At 19.9% G+C, this 18,072-nt stretch overlaps 2 protein-coding genes across 2 annotated transcripts; both read left to right on the forward strand.

Annotated features, from left to right (window-relative positions):
• Positions 1-1,925: 1,925 nt before the first annotated feature.
• Bm9304 (Uncharacterized protein) lies at positions 1,926-7,670 on the forward strand (the record flags this gene model as incomplete). Its single annotated transcript, XM_043080902.1, has 3 exons — positions 1,926-2,065; positions 2,784-2,967; positions 7,524-7,670. The coding sequence occupies 3 exons, from the start codon at positions 1,926-1,928 to the stop codon at positions 7,668-7,670; spliced, it is 471 nt and encodes a 156-aa protein (XP_042936836.1).
• Positions 7,671-12,014: 4,344 nt separating this feature from the next.
• Bma-ndx-1 (Uncharacterized protein) lies at positions 12,015-15,125 on the forward strand (the record flags this gene model as incomplete). The annotated part of the gene is made up of 6 exons (XM_043080903.1): positions 12,015-12,147; positions 12,808-12,901; positions 13,538-13,583; positions 14,172-14,292; positions 14,765-14,855; positions 14,975-15,125. The coding sequence occupies 6 exons, from the start codon at positions 12,015-12,017 to the stop codon at positions 15,123-15,125; spliced, it is 636 nt and encodes a 211-aa protein (XP_042936837.1).
• Between the last annotated feature and the right edge of the window lie 2,947 nt (positions 15,126-18,072).

The following is an 18,072-nucleotide window of genomic DNA, read 5'->3' on the forward strand; positions in this document are numbered from 1 at the left end:
AAGAGACACAAGAATTCATTGATTTCTTTTATCCATTGTTTGGTGTTTTCTTTTTTTAGTGTTTTGTATTTTTCATTTCTGTTATTCATGTTTCAAATATGAAAAGGAAAAAAAAATTTTGTGAATTTATTTGGCGTAATTGATGAACAGTTTTTTTTCTTATCTGACTTTGTACTATTTTGTTATATTCATTCAATACGGTGTCCCAAAATGTTTTCTTTTTTCGTCTTATTCTTTTGAATTTTCAATTGTTCAGTTATTTTCTCTTTACTTTTTCATTTATGTGAAATATAAAAAATTTTTAAATTTTACTCTTCAAATTTGTTTTGTACATATAGACATATACCATACATATATATATATATATAAAACATACATTGCAAGAAGCATACGAATAATTATGAAATAAAATACAGTTTTGTGATCTCAAAATGTATCTGTATTTTTGAGTGATTTCACGTGTTTTACGTGTAATACGTGGTATTACGATTGGTACAATGAATAATGAAAAAAACTGAAGAAAAAAAAAACGATAAAAATGGATGGTTTTAATTTTATGATAAAAATTCTTGGTGGAATTCTTCTTCACCTGTATTATTTCCTTTTTCTTTTTCTTTTGGTCCAATTTATGGTAAATTATAATCAAACTTTACAATGAATACTTTTTTTTTATACTTAACATCTTTATTTGATTATAATTGTTCCATTTTAATTTCACTTAATAAAGATAAAAGTTATTCAATTTGCTATTACAATTGTATTAGGTGTAAGTGTATTAATAGAAAATGATAATGCATTATTGAGATAATAGTATGATAATAATGATAATTTCATAAATAAAAAAGAACAAAAAGAGAAAGTCATTTCCACAATTTAAATATCAATTATAATTTATAGTGAATTTATTAAGTAATATTGCTAAAGTTGCCTGAATTTGTAGCTTACTAGTCACAACTAAGCTTTGTTTCTTTTCTTTTTCTAAATAATTAGTTTTAAGCTAATTTCGGTATGTGCTATTTAGTTATTATTAAATTTCTCTCACATTCATTCATTATAATTTGTTAATTCTATAAATGATCGAATGCTTTATGATAATTTTATAATATAAATTTATTAATGTGGAATGAATTTTTTTTCTTTCAAATTTCATATGATATTTGTATTATTCTGTGAAATTTGATAGATTAAAAGTGAGTTAATTAGAAAACAATTTTAATAATTTAATGATACAAAATGAATTATTTGTTTGCTAATTGATAATGAATACAATATTGGGTAGAAATTTTTGAAAAATAATTAGGAAGTGAATTTATCATTCATTTTATCATTTTGAATTATGATTTTGCTGCATTTTCTTTACAAATTATCGCGTGTTAGACGTAGTAGGTTACGTCTATTACACAATGAACAGAAGTGACTAAGCGATGTTTTTTTGCTACATCTTTTATAGGTCGTTACGTGATGTACGTACTAGGTTACATTTACTATCACAAATTATCACGTGTAGACGAACTGGGTTATCATTTAATGAGCGGCGATAATTTTTGCTATATTTTCTACAAGTTTTTATGTGACGACGTACTAGGTCACATCTATAACCAGGAATTGTCACGTAGTACACGTGTTGGGTTACGTCTATTGTGTAACAGGTTCGGAAGTATCGTAACCAATAATTTTTACATTTTTTACAAATTATCACGTTCACATTTTTTTTCACTGAAGTTATCACGCAGAGGTTTTTTTACAAGTCACGTTTTTTTTTCATTGTCTTTTTTTTGCAAATTATCATGATTTTTATTACATGTTTCGCAAATTATTATGTACACGTTGTAGACGTAATTGTCAGACGTCTATCATCTACAAAAATGGGATATATCGTTTTTACAGTATTTTTTGTGCATTTTGAGAAACGACTAATCATTTATATGGCAACGATAATACCAGGTGAAGCATCAGAAACGGATGATGATGATGATAATGATGGTGATAATAATGATTGTAATGATTACAATGAAAGTAACATGAGACAAGCTGATAATAGTGAACAAAATGATGAAGAGATGAGGTTAAATATTATTTTGTTTAAATAAAAATTATTAGTTTTTTATTTAGTTTTATTTTAAACAAAAATAAAAAAATAAAAGATAATGTGGGACGATTGTTATATTACTAAATCAACTGTGAAATTATTTTTTAAAATACTATTTCGTAATTCCAGTGAAAAATTTGACGACAAAACTTTAAGAATTTTTGCTACTTCTTTCGTCATATGTAGTTTAACAATAATAATAATGATAATAATAATAATAGTAATAGCAATGACAATAATAATAATAAATGGTAATAATCATTGTTATTATTATGATAAAAACAGTAATAGTAGTAATAATTGATGATAATGATAATAATGGTAATAGCAATAATAGTAGTAATAATTGATAATGATGATAATAATGGTAATAGTAATAATAATAGTAATAATTCATAATAGAAATAGTAATAATAGCAAAGATAATAATTAATTATGATAAATATATTCATTATTATATTGAATTAAACTTTTACATCAAAACTGTAATAATATCACTTAATTTATACAAATTTATTTTCTCATTTGAAATATCATCAATTTAAATGACATATATATTCAAATAAAAATAAATAGATCTTTTACTGGTTTAAAACTTTCAGTTTTTAAAATATTTTTGGTGATGCGAAAATTTTTTTTTTTGCTTTCATTTCAATAATTAAAAAACAAAAAAAAAAAAAAAAATTGTTTACAGAAAATGGAATTTGAATAAAACTCAGCAAAATTTATGGGGTTTACATGTTGATGAAAAATTAGAAGAACGTTGGCGATCATTTGGCTATGATACAGTAAAACTTATTGAACGACAAGCACTTATGCAACGTAAACAATTTGAAAATTTAAAACAAAATTTATCCAATACACAACATGCTTTACAGGTATTGTTTTAATTAGTAATCAGATGATAAGAATGATATGATATGATTAACATTTACTAATGATATTGATATTAAGAAATAATAATTTCAAAATGATATTTTGCTAATTTTTTATGGAAATTTATAAATTATTTCTGAAATAACAAAAAAATTTAGAGTGTATTGCTGATGTGTTAACAGTAAATGAGAATGTTTTATTCTCTGATTAATAGAGCTATGATAAATTCATTTATAAAATTTTTTGTAATTAATTATCAGACTATGTTACTAATTAACTTTTAGAAAATAAGAATATTTCTAAAAATTTTTTGAAAGATTTTGCAATTAAAATGTTCTATTATTTTTTTTTTCTTTGAATAACTGATATGAAATTATATTTTATTATCAGCAATAAATTTATATTGTCATTTTAAATTGCAAATAAATGAAAAAAAAAAATAAATAAAACAAATAAATTCGCATCTTTGATTGCATTCACAAAATTTCTTATATATATATATTTTCTATTTCTTTACAATTCAACTTTATTATCTGGAATTTTTTCAATGTTTTCTAAATCATTTTTTTATATGTGATATATTTGTCTTCTAAATATTATTATCTTTCAATTGTTTAGTATTATTTAATATTACCTGTCTTCTGTTGTTACCTATCTTAATGTTACCTGTCGTTCGATACTTTAATATTATCGTACTTTTCGTTTTTTTTTTTAGTATTTCGTTTTCAATTATACATTACGTTTTTGTTTTCCTTTGAAATATTTCTAAATGAATTTTACATTTTCAATTGATCATTTGTTATGCATAGCAGCCGTTCAATTCCTTCTTGAAACTTTTTTTTTTCTTTAATTTATGATACATCTTTATTACTTTATTTATTACTATTATTATTATCATTATGATTAACTGTTATCATTATAAATATTTTGTCTGAATCATATTTCGTTTCAGTGATCTAATCTAGCACTTATAACATTTTTCTTCTTCTTTTTTAATTTAAAATTTTTCTTTTCAATTAGGATAATTTTTTTTTCTTTCATTTTTAGATATATCACTTTTATGTCTTTCTTAGAACCTTAATTTATTCAATTTCTTTACTTATTTAGACAAAAAAAAAAAAAGGAATGAAGACTATATCATTAATTCTTATTCAAATTACATATTTCATCCTAAATTATCTAAATAAAATTTCATTTCTTTTTTCTGTCTTTTTTCCACTCTATTTGAGCTTTATTAAATTACGTAAATTGTTTTTTCTTTTTTTTTTTTTTTTTAATCCTTTTCTTTACTTTTTAAAAAATCAAAAACGTTCAATTTTATTTAATTTAATATATGTATATGATATTTTAGTAAATGAAAAATTTCACTTTTATTTTTTTTTTTTTTTGGATTGAAGATTATGGCTTAATTTATATGGAAATAATAAGATTGAGATATTCGTATGAAATCTAATGATTTATTAACAGTTGTATTATAGTATATAATAATTAAATATACTTCTTTTTGTAATATTAAAAAGAAATAGAAAAGAAAAGAAAACGAAAAAAGAGAAAGAACAAAAAGAGATATATATTAATTGAATTTTGTTAGATATTACAACAATTGTTATGAAAAAAGAAGTGAAAAATATAAATATCAAATATTTAGTCATATAATGCTTATACCATTTTTACTTTTCTTTTTTTTTAAAAAAAAAATGATTTCATTTTTTTAAATTATTTATTTTTTTCATAATAAACTATGAAAAAAATTATTCGTCCATTTAATATTATAAATAATATGCAATCATATTTTCTACATACTTACATACATATATACATATCGATAATACTTTTTCGAAATAAAAAAAATATGAGAAACCAATTTGTTAAAAAAAAAAAATTATTGGAAATCAATTTGTTAGTCTCATAAAAGCATTCATTCATTCTATTCATCTATTTTAGTGCAATTTAAAAAAAAAAAAGTTTTTATTGTTTTTTCTTTATGCTATGGATTTTCTTCTTTTTTTAATTTTATTTTTTGTGCTATTAAACTATGAATTGAAATTTGAACATTAATTATATCAGTAAAAAAAATTTTATAATATTTTTCAATTTTTCTTTTTTTTTTTTTTTGAAAAAAAAGTTTATCTTAAACTAAATTTTTGTGTATTTTAACTAATTTAAATTCTTATTTGATATTTGTTTTCTTACTTGAGTTTATTTATACTTTTTTATTTTCCTTTGTATTTATGTAAATAATTTTCACGAATCTTGGCTTTATGTGACAAAATTTCATGAAAGTTTAATTTTCATTTTACTAAAACAATTTACAAGAATCATTTACTATTTGTCTTAAAAAAAATGTGTTAATTACATTACACTACCAAAAAAGAAAGCGACGAGAAAATTTTCATAATTAATAATTACATTTAAAATGGTTCCCCTCTTCTCTCCCATCATTTGCCAGTTCAATTGTTTCCTTTCTTTTTTTTTTAAATTCTTTCCAACTATATATCAAATTTTATCATCTAAAATAATAAATGCTAAAATGTGCCGAGGACTTATAGCTAATCGATTAAAGCTATGAGAAATTAATTCTTCTACATGAATGAGCTATTTCATTGTTATTTGATATGAAATGATAATAATAATAGACAGCAACATTATTATCATTATCGTTATTACTATCATTATTGCTGCCATTATCTTTATCATTTCTGCTATTATTGTCATTATCATTATTACTGTCATTATCACTACTACTATCGCTATCATTATCATTATCATCATTGCTGTCATTGTCATTGTCATTATTGCTATCACTATCATTGTTGCTATCATTGTCGCCATTATTATTGTCACTATCGTTATCACTATCATTGTTACTATCACTATTATCACTTTTCATTATCTTCTTATTTTCACTCATACATTTCGAGCAAATGTTTACATTTTTAGTGATTTTCAGATTTTATTTTTTTTTGTTCTTTCCTCCTCTTTCCTCCTCCTTCTCTCTTTTTTTTTTCTTTCATATTTTATTTTTATCGATTTACTAATTCCTTCATATTTACTTCATCCTTCATCATCGTTATACTTTCAGATTTATGCGTTATTTTTTATTTTCTATTCTAATTTTATCTTTCTTTCCCTCTCTCTCTCTCTCTCTCTCTCTCTCTCTCTCCCTTCCTCTCTCTTTTTCTTCCATTCTTATAAATATTTTATGAAAAGAAAAGCATTTCTTTTATTACAAATAATAATAATAATAATAACAACAATGAATAGAAAGAAGGAGAATAGTAAGAATCCATTTACTTTTCTTATTATTATTATTTTTCAACAAATTCATGAAGTAATTTAAATAATATTGAGATGATATAATGATAATACATTCATTTTTATCTCTTTTTGCATTACTTTTCTCTTCATGATTTTTTAATATTTCTTCGAGATTTTCTGATCAAATCCAATCATCATATAATGAATGCAACAAAATTAAATTTTCGAGAAATTTCAAACAGATAAAATTGATGATGATGAAATTTAAATTTTAAAAAATCTCAAAATATAATTTTATTGCATTCCACTCTTCAAAATTTCTCAATGTTTAAAATATTCTTGCATTGCTTTTTTTTTTTTTCATTTTCTTCAAAATTTCTTAAAATTTAACCTTCAATATATTCCTTCTATTTACGATTTCTCGAAATTTGTTCTTGTTACATTGATTTTTTTTTTTTTTTGAGATTTCTTAAATATTTTAATGTTGTGGCATTCTTTTTTCGTTTTCTTCGAGATTTTTCGAAATTTAATTTTGATATATTTATTGCTTTTTGTTGTGATTTCTCAATAATTCATTTCTTAATGTATTTCTTGATGTATTATTGTCTTACTTGTCATTGAAAATTTCACAAAGTACATTTTGTATTTGATTATTTCGATTCATTCATTTCTTTTTTTTAAAAAAAAAAAAAAAAAAAAAGAACGAATAAAATAGAAAAAAGTTAAAGATAGGAAAAAACAGAAAATGAGATGAAAAAATTTCTTTTTTTTTTTGTAGCATTCTGAAAATGTAAAAATGTTACATAAATTCCTTTTCATACTTTTTTAATTTCATTTTTATTATTAGGAATTACATTTTATTTTTTTTATTACATTTTTATTATTTTTTAATTTCATATTTTTTACTATTTATTGAAGTTATAAAATTTATTCATTTAATAATAATGATCACTTAAAAAGAGAACAAAACTGATAAAATATATTGATATATTGATTTATTACTATTGCTAATATTAGAATATTTTATATTAATATAGTAGTTTTAACCTAATTGTTTTATATAAAAAAAAAAATTAATTATGAGCTTAATTAGTGCATTATTTTGTAAGAAAAAAAAGTGAAATGATAATTTCAATTTCTTCTTCTTTTTTTCTGGTGCAATAACGAAAATAAAAAATGATTAAGCTGCTCTTATTGTTATTGTCATTACAAATTTTGCTTATCAGTATTACTTTTTTTTTTTTTTTAGTGTAGTTATTTCTTTTTTAAAACATATAATCCTAAAATGATTCATTTTTAGGCTGTTTCTTCAACTTTTCGTCAAACTGCTGAAAATTTGGGGCGTGTTGAGTGGAATTTATCATTGTTACAAGAAGGTGCCAAATTGATACCTAACTTTTCAGTTTTTTTAACTAATAGCAATTGTTCTACCACAAGAAATAAATGAAATATTTAATTTTTGTCATTGTTACACTTTTATTATTATTTTCATTGTTTTTTTATTGTTGCTAGTGAAAAAAAAAAAAACTGTATTTTTCAAATAATTTTAAAAGTTTATTTTTCGAATTATTCGCTCTTTTTTCTTTTTTAAATTTTTCATTGAATATTTTCAACGTGAAAAAAAAATTATGCAAATGAAAAAAAAATTTTTTTTTCTTTTACTTTAAAAATTTTCTTCTTTTATTTTGTTTTAAAAGTATTTAATGAAAATAATTTCCAGAAATTCTTTTAAAAAAATTTAAGATTTCATACATTTTTCTTTTTCATTTTACTTTCTAAAAGTAGTCTTTGTCTTAGCAGCTCTGGAATAAATTTAAAAACGAGAAAAAAGACAACAATCCTTTTTTTTTTTTTTCTTTTTATATTTGAATATATTTTAAAATGTAAAGTAAAAAAGAAAAGTGTAGTGTAAGATTATAATTGAATGTTTTACTTTGAAAAGCTTTACATTATCAATTGAACCATTTTATTGCTTCACAATTGATTCATTTTCATTCATTGCTCTTTTATCATTTTAATGAGAAATGTTGTAAAAAAGAATTGATATTTATACTAATAACTGAAACTAAAACATTCATAGCAATTATTTCAAATTTTTCAGTAGTAAAATTATTGATTATTATTATTATTAATCATTAAATTTTGAACAAAAATTGAAATTATTATGAAAACATCGAAGAAATGACATTAAAAGTAGGCATGGCTTTTGATTATTTGAGATAATAATAATAATAATAATAATAATAATAATAATAATAATAATAGCAATAATAACAATAATAATAATAGTGATAATAATAATAATAATAATAATAATAATAATAATAATAATACAATAATAATAATAGTGATAATAATAATAATAATAGTGAATGGGAATTTTTCGAGAAGTGATTTTAATTATGGTTTCTGCATCACCTAAATTTCAGTTATAGTTATAAAAACATTCGAGTTTTTCCTTTTTATTTATTTATTTCTATTCTATGTTATTAATTAAAGATATGTCATAAATTGAATGGAATTAGTAAAATAAATTTATGACTGATAAATTTTGATACTTAATATTTTACTTTTCGCATTTTTATTCATTTCTTATTTTATTTATTTTTTCTTTCTTTTTGTTTTCTTTGATTAAATTGCTCAATTATTTGGTGCTATCTTGCCATGCATTTCATTCATTCATAATGAATTTGTGTTAAATTTTTATTGAAATATTAAATTTCAATTATCATTTTACAATTTAAAAAATTTTAGCATATATCTTGGAATAAACATACTGTTAGAAACTTTTTATTCTTTCCTGAAATTGTTTATTTCTTATCAAGATAGGTGGATAAATAGATCGATTGATCGGTGGATAAATAGACCGATTGATCAATAGGTATAGATATAGGTATAGTATATGTAGAATTACCGTAATAATTTTTAAAAACTTTTTTCTAGCAAAATTAATACAATTCATATAATTTTAATTTAAAATTATTTTTAACGATTAATTGTTTTAAATTTTTATTTATTAAATGTGTAATATGACATTTAAATAGCTTTTAAATCATTTGCAAAATTTGCGATATTTGAATTTTTTAAATTGGCTTGTAGTCGAAATAAAACTTTCTAAATGTGAAAAGTAAGGAAAGAAATTGTGAAATTTTTATTCTTAATATTCTTCTTTTTCTTTTTTTTTTTTTGTTCTCTTTATTTTTATTATTTTCATAATTTTTATTTTAATTTACTTTTCAAATACTAATAATTTCATCTTTGTCTTCTTACACTTCCTAGCTACTTTTCATATTATTTATATAATTTTATATGATTGTATTAAAATTTAAATTTATATGACTCTAGCAATCTATGAGAGAAAAAGTTGATTTTTTTTTTTTTAATATTAATTCGATTAAATTCAAGTGAATTTATAAAATTAAATATTGTGAGGTTTTTTTTATTATTATTATAAATTATAAACTAATATTTTTAGTCTTTTCCCACTTCTTTTTTTTTTTTTCTTTGCAAATGTAAAAACTATAATTTTACATTTTCATCTATTCTTTTATCAATCATTTTCTTGTCAGTTGTAAATTTTGTGAATTTTAAACTCTTTGAAAAGCTCAAATGGAGGAGAAAAAGATGATGAAAGAAAGAGGAAAGAGAAAATGCATATCCTGCGGGAATATTATCAGATAAAAATTTGATCAATCATATTTGTATGAAAGATTTTTTTTTCAGATAAATTCTATAAATGTTAAAAAAAAAAAAAATAAAAATAAAGAAAAACTATAAATTATTGTCATAAAATACTTTTGTCATACATACATAACATATATATACTCTTTTTCAATCTTTTTCGATTTTAAACTTATACTTTTCAGTAATTTCTAATTTTAAAATTGAGAAGATAACATCAATAAATTGTAATATTTCCTCCACGTTTCCAATTTTTAAATTTTAAAAAAAAAAATATTGTGCAAGTATTTGTTTAGCTAATTTAGCTAAAATATTTTGGATAACTTTTCATTCACCTTTTTTTTTTCTTTTTTTACATTAAAATTGAGATAATAACTATTTAATATGAAATTGTGGAATGTCAATTATTTCAAAATTGTAATTTAATATTTTTTTTTCCCAGTACTTTAAAATGTAGGGTGAATTGAACAATAATTATGGTCAATAAAAGTTTTATGTTATTTGATTAAAATTAAAAGTTTTAATAAATATTTTTTTCTTTGTTTAGGAAAAAAAAATTTTTTTTTTTTGGTTTGTTAAAAGTTTATATTATTTAATTTCTTAGTATTAATTATATCATTGAAAATAAGTCAAAATTTTTTCAATTTCTATACAATTAGGTAAAGTTATCATTGGCAATAATATGGCCAAGAGCAATTAGCAATTAAGTATTATTAGAAATTAGCTAAGGAAACTCATTAGCACATTGTATAATTAAAGGATTTTATCTAAAAAAGGAAAGAAAAATTTTTTTTTTCTTGTCAACTTCTATCACAGAGAGAGAGAGAGAGAGAGGGAGAGGGAGAGGGAGAGGGAGTGTTTTTTTAATTTAGTATTAAACTATTAATGATTTCTTTTTTTAATTAAAAAGTTGAATAAAAGATTGTGTTAATATTTTATTATTCAATTTGATATTTAGCACTTTTACATATACATTAAATTTTTAAAACTAACAAATTTTTTTTTCATATAGAAATAAAATTTGAATTTTATTACAATGTTATATGAATCAGTTGCAATATAACTTGAAAATAAATAAATATAATTCATTTCATTTCTATTGCATCACTTTAAATTTATGGTTTATCATTTTAAATCTTAATACAATTTAAAAAAAAAAAAAAAAAAAAACGAAGACTTTTTTTCCTCCTTTTAATTATTATTTAATAAATAATTCTGGTATGCTATATATTTCATTCATTTCTAAAATTAATCACTGTGATGTCTAATTTTTTTCTTTGTTCTTTGTTTTTAAATGAAAGTTAATAATTGGAATTATTGAACTTAATAACTGTATTATTAAAATGAATGTGTTATTTATATTTGTAGGTTTGTTTTTTTTTATTTAAAAAGTAAAATAAGTGTTTTATCTAATTTTATTTAATAAATAAGCAAAAATTTTTTTGCTTGAAAATATAATCAGTACAAATATTTTTTAAAATGAAAAAGTAAAAAGAAGAAAAAAAATAAAGTGACATAATTTTTCCACTTTTATTAATTTTCTTTTTCTTTTTTTGAATTAAAAATTTATAAAACATTGGGTTCACTTAGAAAACGAAATGTTAAAAAAAAATGAATAAATAAAAAGATTTACATTATCAGAATTTTCAAATGTAATAAATTTTTTGATTAAAAAAGACTTTTTCTTTTTTTGGATTAGGTATTGACTTTATTTACCTATTAAATTCTTTTTATTTATTATAATCAAAATTTCAAATGTTTGTTAATTGTATTATTTTTCTGACTTAGTTAACTTTCTGGAATAGTACTATCCTAAAATTAACATTCATTTCGTTAACATATTTAGTTGATAATAAGTAAGATGTAGTATTACCAAGTAATAAGTATAATAGAGTGCATCAGATAGCAGGTAGTAAATAGAGAGTCAAAAATTTCATGTATTTTCCGGATTTCCGGATTTGAAGCATTTTTCGAATTTCTCCATTTCAGACATTGCTTATTAATTTTTGTTTTACTGTAAAAGCGTTTCTCTTTTTAATAGCTATTGATGAAATAAATTTATAAAATTTGAAAAAGAAATATTTATTTTTTCAGGTTTATATTATCAAATATGTCAGCTAATGATGAACAATCTGATAAAGTTATCACAAATGATAACACTGATAGTGATAATAATGATAAAGCTACTACCACCAGTGCTACTGCTACTGCAATTGATCAGTCTATTGATATGCAACTTGGAAGTAAACTTTTTTCCTTCTTTCTTTTTCTCTCTTTCATTCTCTCTCTCTTCTTCCCCCTTTCTTCCCTTATAACAAATATAAGAATGAAATTTCAAAAAAAAAAAAAAAAAAAAAAACATAAAAAAAAATAAATGAAAAAAAAATTGAAGTATAATTGCAAATTTTAGATTATATTTGATAAAAATTATAACCATTAATTTTGAGAATTGCAATTTCAAAATTTTGTTTCAAATATTATTTCTCATTTAATTCTTATTTTAATAATTTATTATGCTATTTTATGAATAAATCGTTTTACCACTGTGAAAAGAAAGTAAATGAAAACTTTTTTTTTTAAGTAATTGTTTCTTCTTATAATGGCATTGGAGAATTTCTTTTTTCTGCATATTTGGTTTTTTTTTTTTTTTTTTTTGGATATTTTGCTAAAGTAATTGAAAATTTTTCAAAAATTTAAGTTTTAGAATAAAAATAATTTTAATGTATAATTTATACGTCAATTTCAGTAAAACAATAAAAGTCAAATTTGAATAATTAATTTGCAAAACTAACTGATAAGCAATAATTAGGTAAGTTTGTCTCAAATTTGAATAATTATTTTGGGAAACAAAAATTTTTTTTTCTTTTTCGAATGTGGTGAAATTCGTTGTGGTAAAAATATAGCGTACATAGTGGTTGGTATAATTTTCCGTGAACGTGATGACGGCAATTTAGAATTGTTACTTACGCAAGAAGCAAAACGTCGATGTTTGGAAAAGTTTGTAATTAATTATTTTATAAGTTATATTGAAATTGTTTTTGCCTATGTGTAGAGATTTTATAAGATTAGCTTATAAAAACAATTTTTTTTTCCCTATCTGTTTTAAAAATAACAAATTTGATTTTAATTTTGTAATGTTAATAAAAAAGTAATTTAAATTAATATTGTAATTTATGTTTAAAAAATTTGAAAATTTAAAATTGAAGAAAAAAGAAAAGTAGAGAAATTGAATGTAGCAAAAAAGGAGAGAAATGAAATTGCTAATTTATACATAATTTATTTAAATTAATTACTTATTTATATTTATAATAATTATAATTTTTTAAAATAGATTAATTAGAAATGAATAATACTGTATTTGAAATGCTATTTTATCACTTATCAGTAATAAAAATGCGAATAATTTTAACAATAGCTTTTGAAAATTTTTAGATTTAAATAAACAAATTAATGCATTTTCCATTTTAAAGTTATACTTTAAATTTTGGAATTGTTTTAAATTATTTTTGAAGAAAAGAAAAACGAAACAGATAGAAGAATTTTGATATATTTTATATCGTTAAAAAAGAAAAAAAACTTTCTTTCATGTATTTGTAATATTTTAATTAAAAAATTTCAAAGTTATTATTTTAGATGGTATATTCCAGCTGGACGTGTTGAACCAGGTGAAACAATATTGGTTAGTGTTTACCTGTTTTATAGTTAATTTTAATTAATGCATCAAAATTCAATGATTAATTTGTGGAATTGAATTTTTTAATGAATTTATTTATATAAATTTATAGAATTTATTTAATTTTTATGAATAAAATTTTTCAACTTAAAATTAATTTTGATAAGAATAATTTTAATAAAGTTTTAATGCATTTGTTAGCAAATCAAAAAATTAAAATTTTTAAATATTTCAATTTATTTTAAAACGAATTGAATAAATGTTACATGCATTCATATTTCCTAAGTATTTATCTTTTTTTTTTTCTCTCTCTCTCTCTCTCTCTGTCTTTGATAACTAAATTTTTTGATATAATATGCAAATTATTTTGAATATTTTTGTTTAATTAATAGTAATTTTTATTCAGTTCTTTTGAACAACTTTTTTTTTTCTTTTTTTTTTGTTAAAGAAAAACAATAAATAATTAAAATTATTAGATATTTAAAGGATTGCAAGTGACTGAATAAATTTATATTACTATTTAATGATAAAAAATATTATTTATTAATTTATCAATCTTTTAAATTTTTTTTTTAAAAAATTCTTTTTAAATAGGATGGTGTTATTCGAGAGGTTCTCGAAGAAACAGGCTATAAATGTGAGCCAGAAGAATTATTAGGTATTGAAGTACAAGGCTCTGGATGGTATCGATTTTCATTTTATTGTAATATCATCGGTTAGTTATACAAAAAAAAAAAAGAGTATTATAAAAAATTTCATTTTTTTTTTTAAGAAAAAAATAAATTTTTTATAATTTTACTTAAAATATAGTTAGTTTTAGAATTTATTTAAGAATATATGTGTGAGAGATGTTATAATTTACATAAAAATTTACTAATTAAATTTTTAAACTGTAAAAAATTAATTCAAAATCATAAAACTAATCAATTTGATTGTTTTTTTTTTTTTTTTTTTGTTTTTAATTTTATTACAACTTTAAAAATTTTTTGCTAAATTTAGTTTTTCTTTTTTATTTTCACAAAATTTTATTAGTATATCTTTTTTATCATAAAATTATTTTAAAAATTTTCATTTTTTTTTTTTTATAAAAAAGAAAGAAATTTCATCTAATCAATCATTCATCATTTTATAAAAATTGATTAGAAAGTAATTTGTTAAATATTTGTTGAAAATTTTTTGATATTTAGGCGGTGAACGTAAAGTAATCGCTGATAATGAATCATTGGGTGCTAATTGGTTTTCAATAGATGAAATTATAGCAAAAAAGATTGATTTACGGTATAATATTTAAAATTATATTATAATCTCAAAATGCGATAATATTAATGATAATTTATGAATAAATTGTTAAAATATATATATGTAATGAATGAATTAAATTTAAATAATTTTTTTAGGGCATCAGATTTTTTAAAAATTATTGAAAAAGCTATGGAATATCGACAAAAACGCAAACAATTTGCTAATAATTTATCACGATTTTTACCAATTCCAATTTCAGTCGATGGATTATTCATTGAATTTGCAATTCTTCGAACAATTAAGTAAGATATAAGTTGAAGGAGAAAAAAATCTTAATTTTAAATTAAGAAAATGATTTTTTTTTTTTTTTTTTAAATCATTTCCTTCTTTTTTTTGTTTGGTAGATTTAATTAAATAATAGTAATTCGATTCTCTATTTGTTTTATTTTGCTGTTTCATTTTACTTATTTATTATTTTTTGCTATTATTTTATCATTATTATCATTGTTATTATTATTGTTATTGCTATTCTTTATTATTACTGTTATTATCATTTATTATTATTATTATTATTATTGTTGTTGCTATCCTTTATTATTATTATTATTATCATTATTATCATTAATATTATCATTATTATTGTTGCTATTACTATTCTTTATTATTATTAATGTTATCATTATTATTATTATCATTAAATTACTATTATTAATTATTGTAATAATATTTTTTTTCAATTTCTTAAATTTTTCAAAAATTTAATGAGAATTTTCCAGATATTATCTTCGATATGCGTAATTTTTTCAGCGACAATGTTGAAATTTTGGTTCAGCGAAATATTCCCAATGACGAAGCACTTATTACAATAAAAAATGCTTTTCCTTTGGTTGAATTTAATTTTCATTATTTCTTTCCAATGGTTGTATTAAAATTTTTTCAGGTAATTTTAATTCTTTTCTCTTTTTTTATTTTTCAAAATTTATTTATTAGACTAAAGATTAGTTTTTTTTTTTTATGATAAAATGCAACAACAACAACAACAACAAATTATATTAATTAACATTTATTGTTTGATTTATTTATAGTTTAATTCTAATTTTAATTCTATAATTTTATTCATTCATTTATTTATAAATTAACTTTAGCTTTAATTACAAATAAAACTTACAAAATATTGTTTATCGAATTTAATTTATCAAAGAAAGTTTGTTAAAAAAAAAATTTTATAAAAAAAAGGACAAATTTTTTTTAAAAAAATTTAAAAAAACATTTGCAATTTTTTTTTCTTTCATTTTTTCACACATTTTTTTGCTAATTGTGAAACATTCAATTCTGCTTGTTTGCGTTTATCAAATTGTAAACAAATATGATTGGTGCAAATTAATTAACTAGTCAATTACAATTAACTAAGTGACTTAATTAATTAACTACAACATTAAGTAATCAATGAATTAAGTGAACAAATTAATTAATGCTTAATTATTTAATTCAACTCATCAGTCAATTAATCACCTTACTATTATTATATTTTTTAATAAATTTTTTTTTCCTTAAAATTTTGACAAAAAATTAAAATTACCTTATTTCAACAATTTAAACCTGAAACGAAGAGAAAAATTGAAATTTTAGAAAATAATAATTAAATTTAGTCTATCTGAATAATTTTTCTCCATTACCAAAAATGATACAAATATAAAAACAATTATCACTTCAAATTATTTATTCAATTAATTATTTAAATTTTATTCAAGTTGAAATAATCATATAACAAGGATTGATTCTTAAATTAAGTTTTTTTATTTTTTTTTCTTTTAAAAGAAAGGAAAAAGTGTTATTGTTTATTTTATCGTTTGGTGATATTTGTTTCTGTTTTATTTTATTTTACTTTAATCTAATTTGTTGCCAAATAATTATTTAAAATTTTCCTCACTTTTTTCTTTGGTTGTTTTTAATTTGTTCTTTTTTCTAAGAAAAAAATAAAAAAAAAAAAGAACAAAAGAGATCAAAATTTTGAAATATTAATTTTACTAAATATGAAATTGAATTAATTATAGCAAGTTTTTAGTGAATAAATAAGAAGCTAAGGCTTTTTTGCTTAAGGTAAATTAGCTTACAACACTTCGTGAATTTTGAAATAGCCAAATTTTAGAAATTTTGGTTTTAATACAAATATTACCCTCTAATTCTAATTTTACACGATGAAATATTAAACCTAAAATTTTGCATATTTAAATTGGAAAAAATTTTTTGAAAAAAAAAAAAATTCATAGAAAGGTTTTTCCAAATTACATTAATATCATACTAATTCAAAATAATTTACCTTCCTTTTTTCTTTTTCTTTTTTTTTTACTCAATTATAAATAAATAAAATAAATGCGAGGCAAAAATAGCTAATCAAAAAATTAGAAAGGAAAGAGAAAATAGACGAATGCCCTATGACCTTGAAATAATTAGATGAGAATATTGCAAAATGATTTGGTCGATGAAATGAAACTGTTTGAATTGCAGTATTCCATTCTTTTTCTTTTTTTCGCACTATTTGCATAATTAACAAATTATTATAAATTTAATTAGTAAAATATAATTATTTTTTTGTGATTAATTTTTATGCATTATTCTGCAACTTTATAAAATTTTTGCATGCAAAAATTGTAAAACTGTAACATAATTAAATGTTATTTATGTAGTAATTTGCTTATTTAAGAAATTTTTTGTTTTAGAGTTTTTTTTTTTTTATTACAATAAGTTATTTTAGTCATTTGATCTGATAAAATGAAAAGTTTAGAAAATAAAATTATTATTATTATTATTAAAAAGACATTAAATTGTTTTACTATTCTTTGATATATTTCTTTTTTTAAGCGATTTTATTATTTATTATTTGATTTTTTTTTTTGTTGTTTCTTAATTATTTTAATTATTTTGTAATTTACTCTCAATATTTGCGAATATTCTCATTCATTTTCTTTTTTCTTTTTGCTTTTTTTAACTAAAATATTTTTAAATAGTATTTTTAGATAAAAATAATAATTTAAATATTTTTAGATAACATTATAGCAATAAAAAAGAAATAAAAAAACTTTGCAATGTTGCAAACTATAAAAAATAAATAAATTATTTTATCTAAAAATTGAGGTTATGAATTTTAAAGCATTCAAATTTAATTGATGGTGAAAGAAACTAATATATATATATATATGGAAATTATTCATACATTTGAATATTTTTTTCATTCTTTTACTTCTTTATATTT

Source organism: Brugia malayi (genome assembly GCF_000002995.4).
Source record: "Brugia malayi strain FR3 genome assembly, contig: Bm_v4_Chr3_scaffold_001, whole genome shotgun sequence".
In the NCBI taxonomy this organism is placed as follows: Eukaryota; Metazoa; Nematoda; class Chromadorea; order Rhabditida; family Onchocercidae; genus Brugia; species Brugia malayi.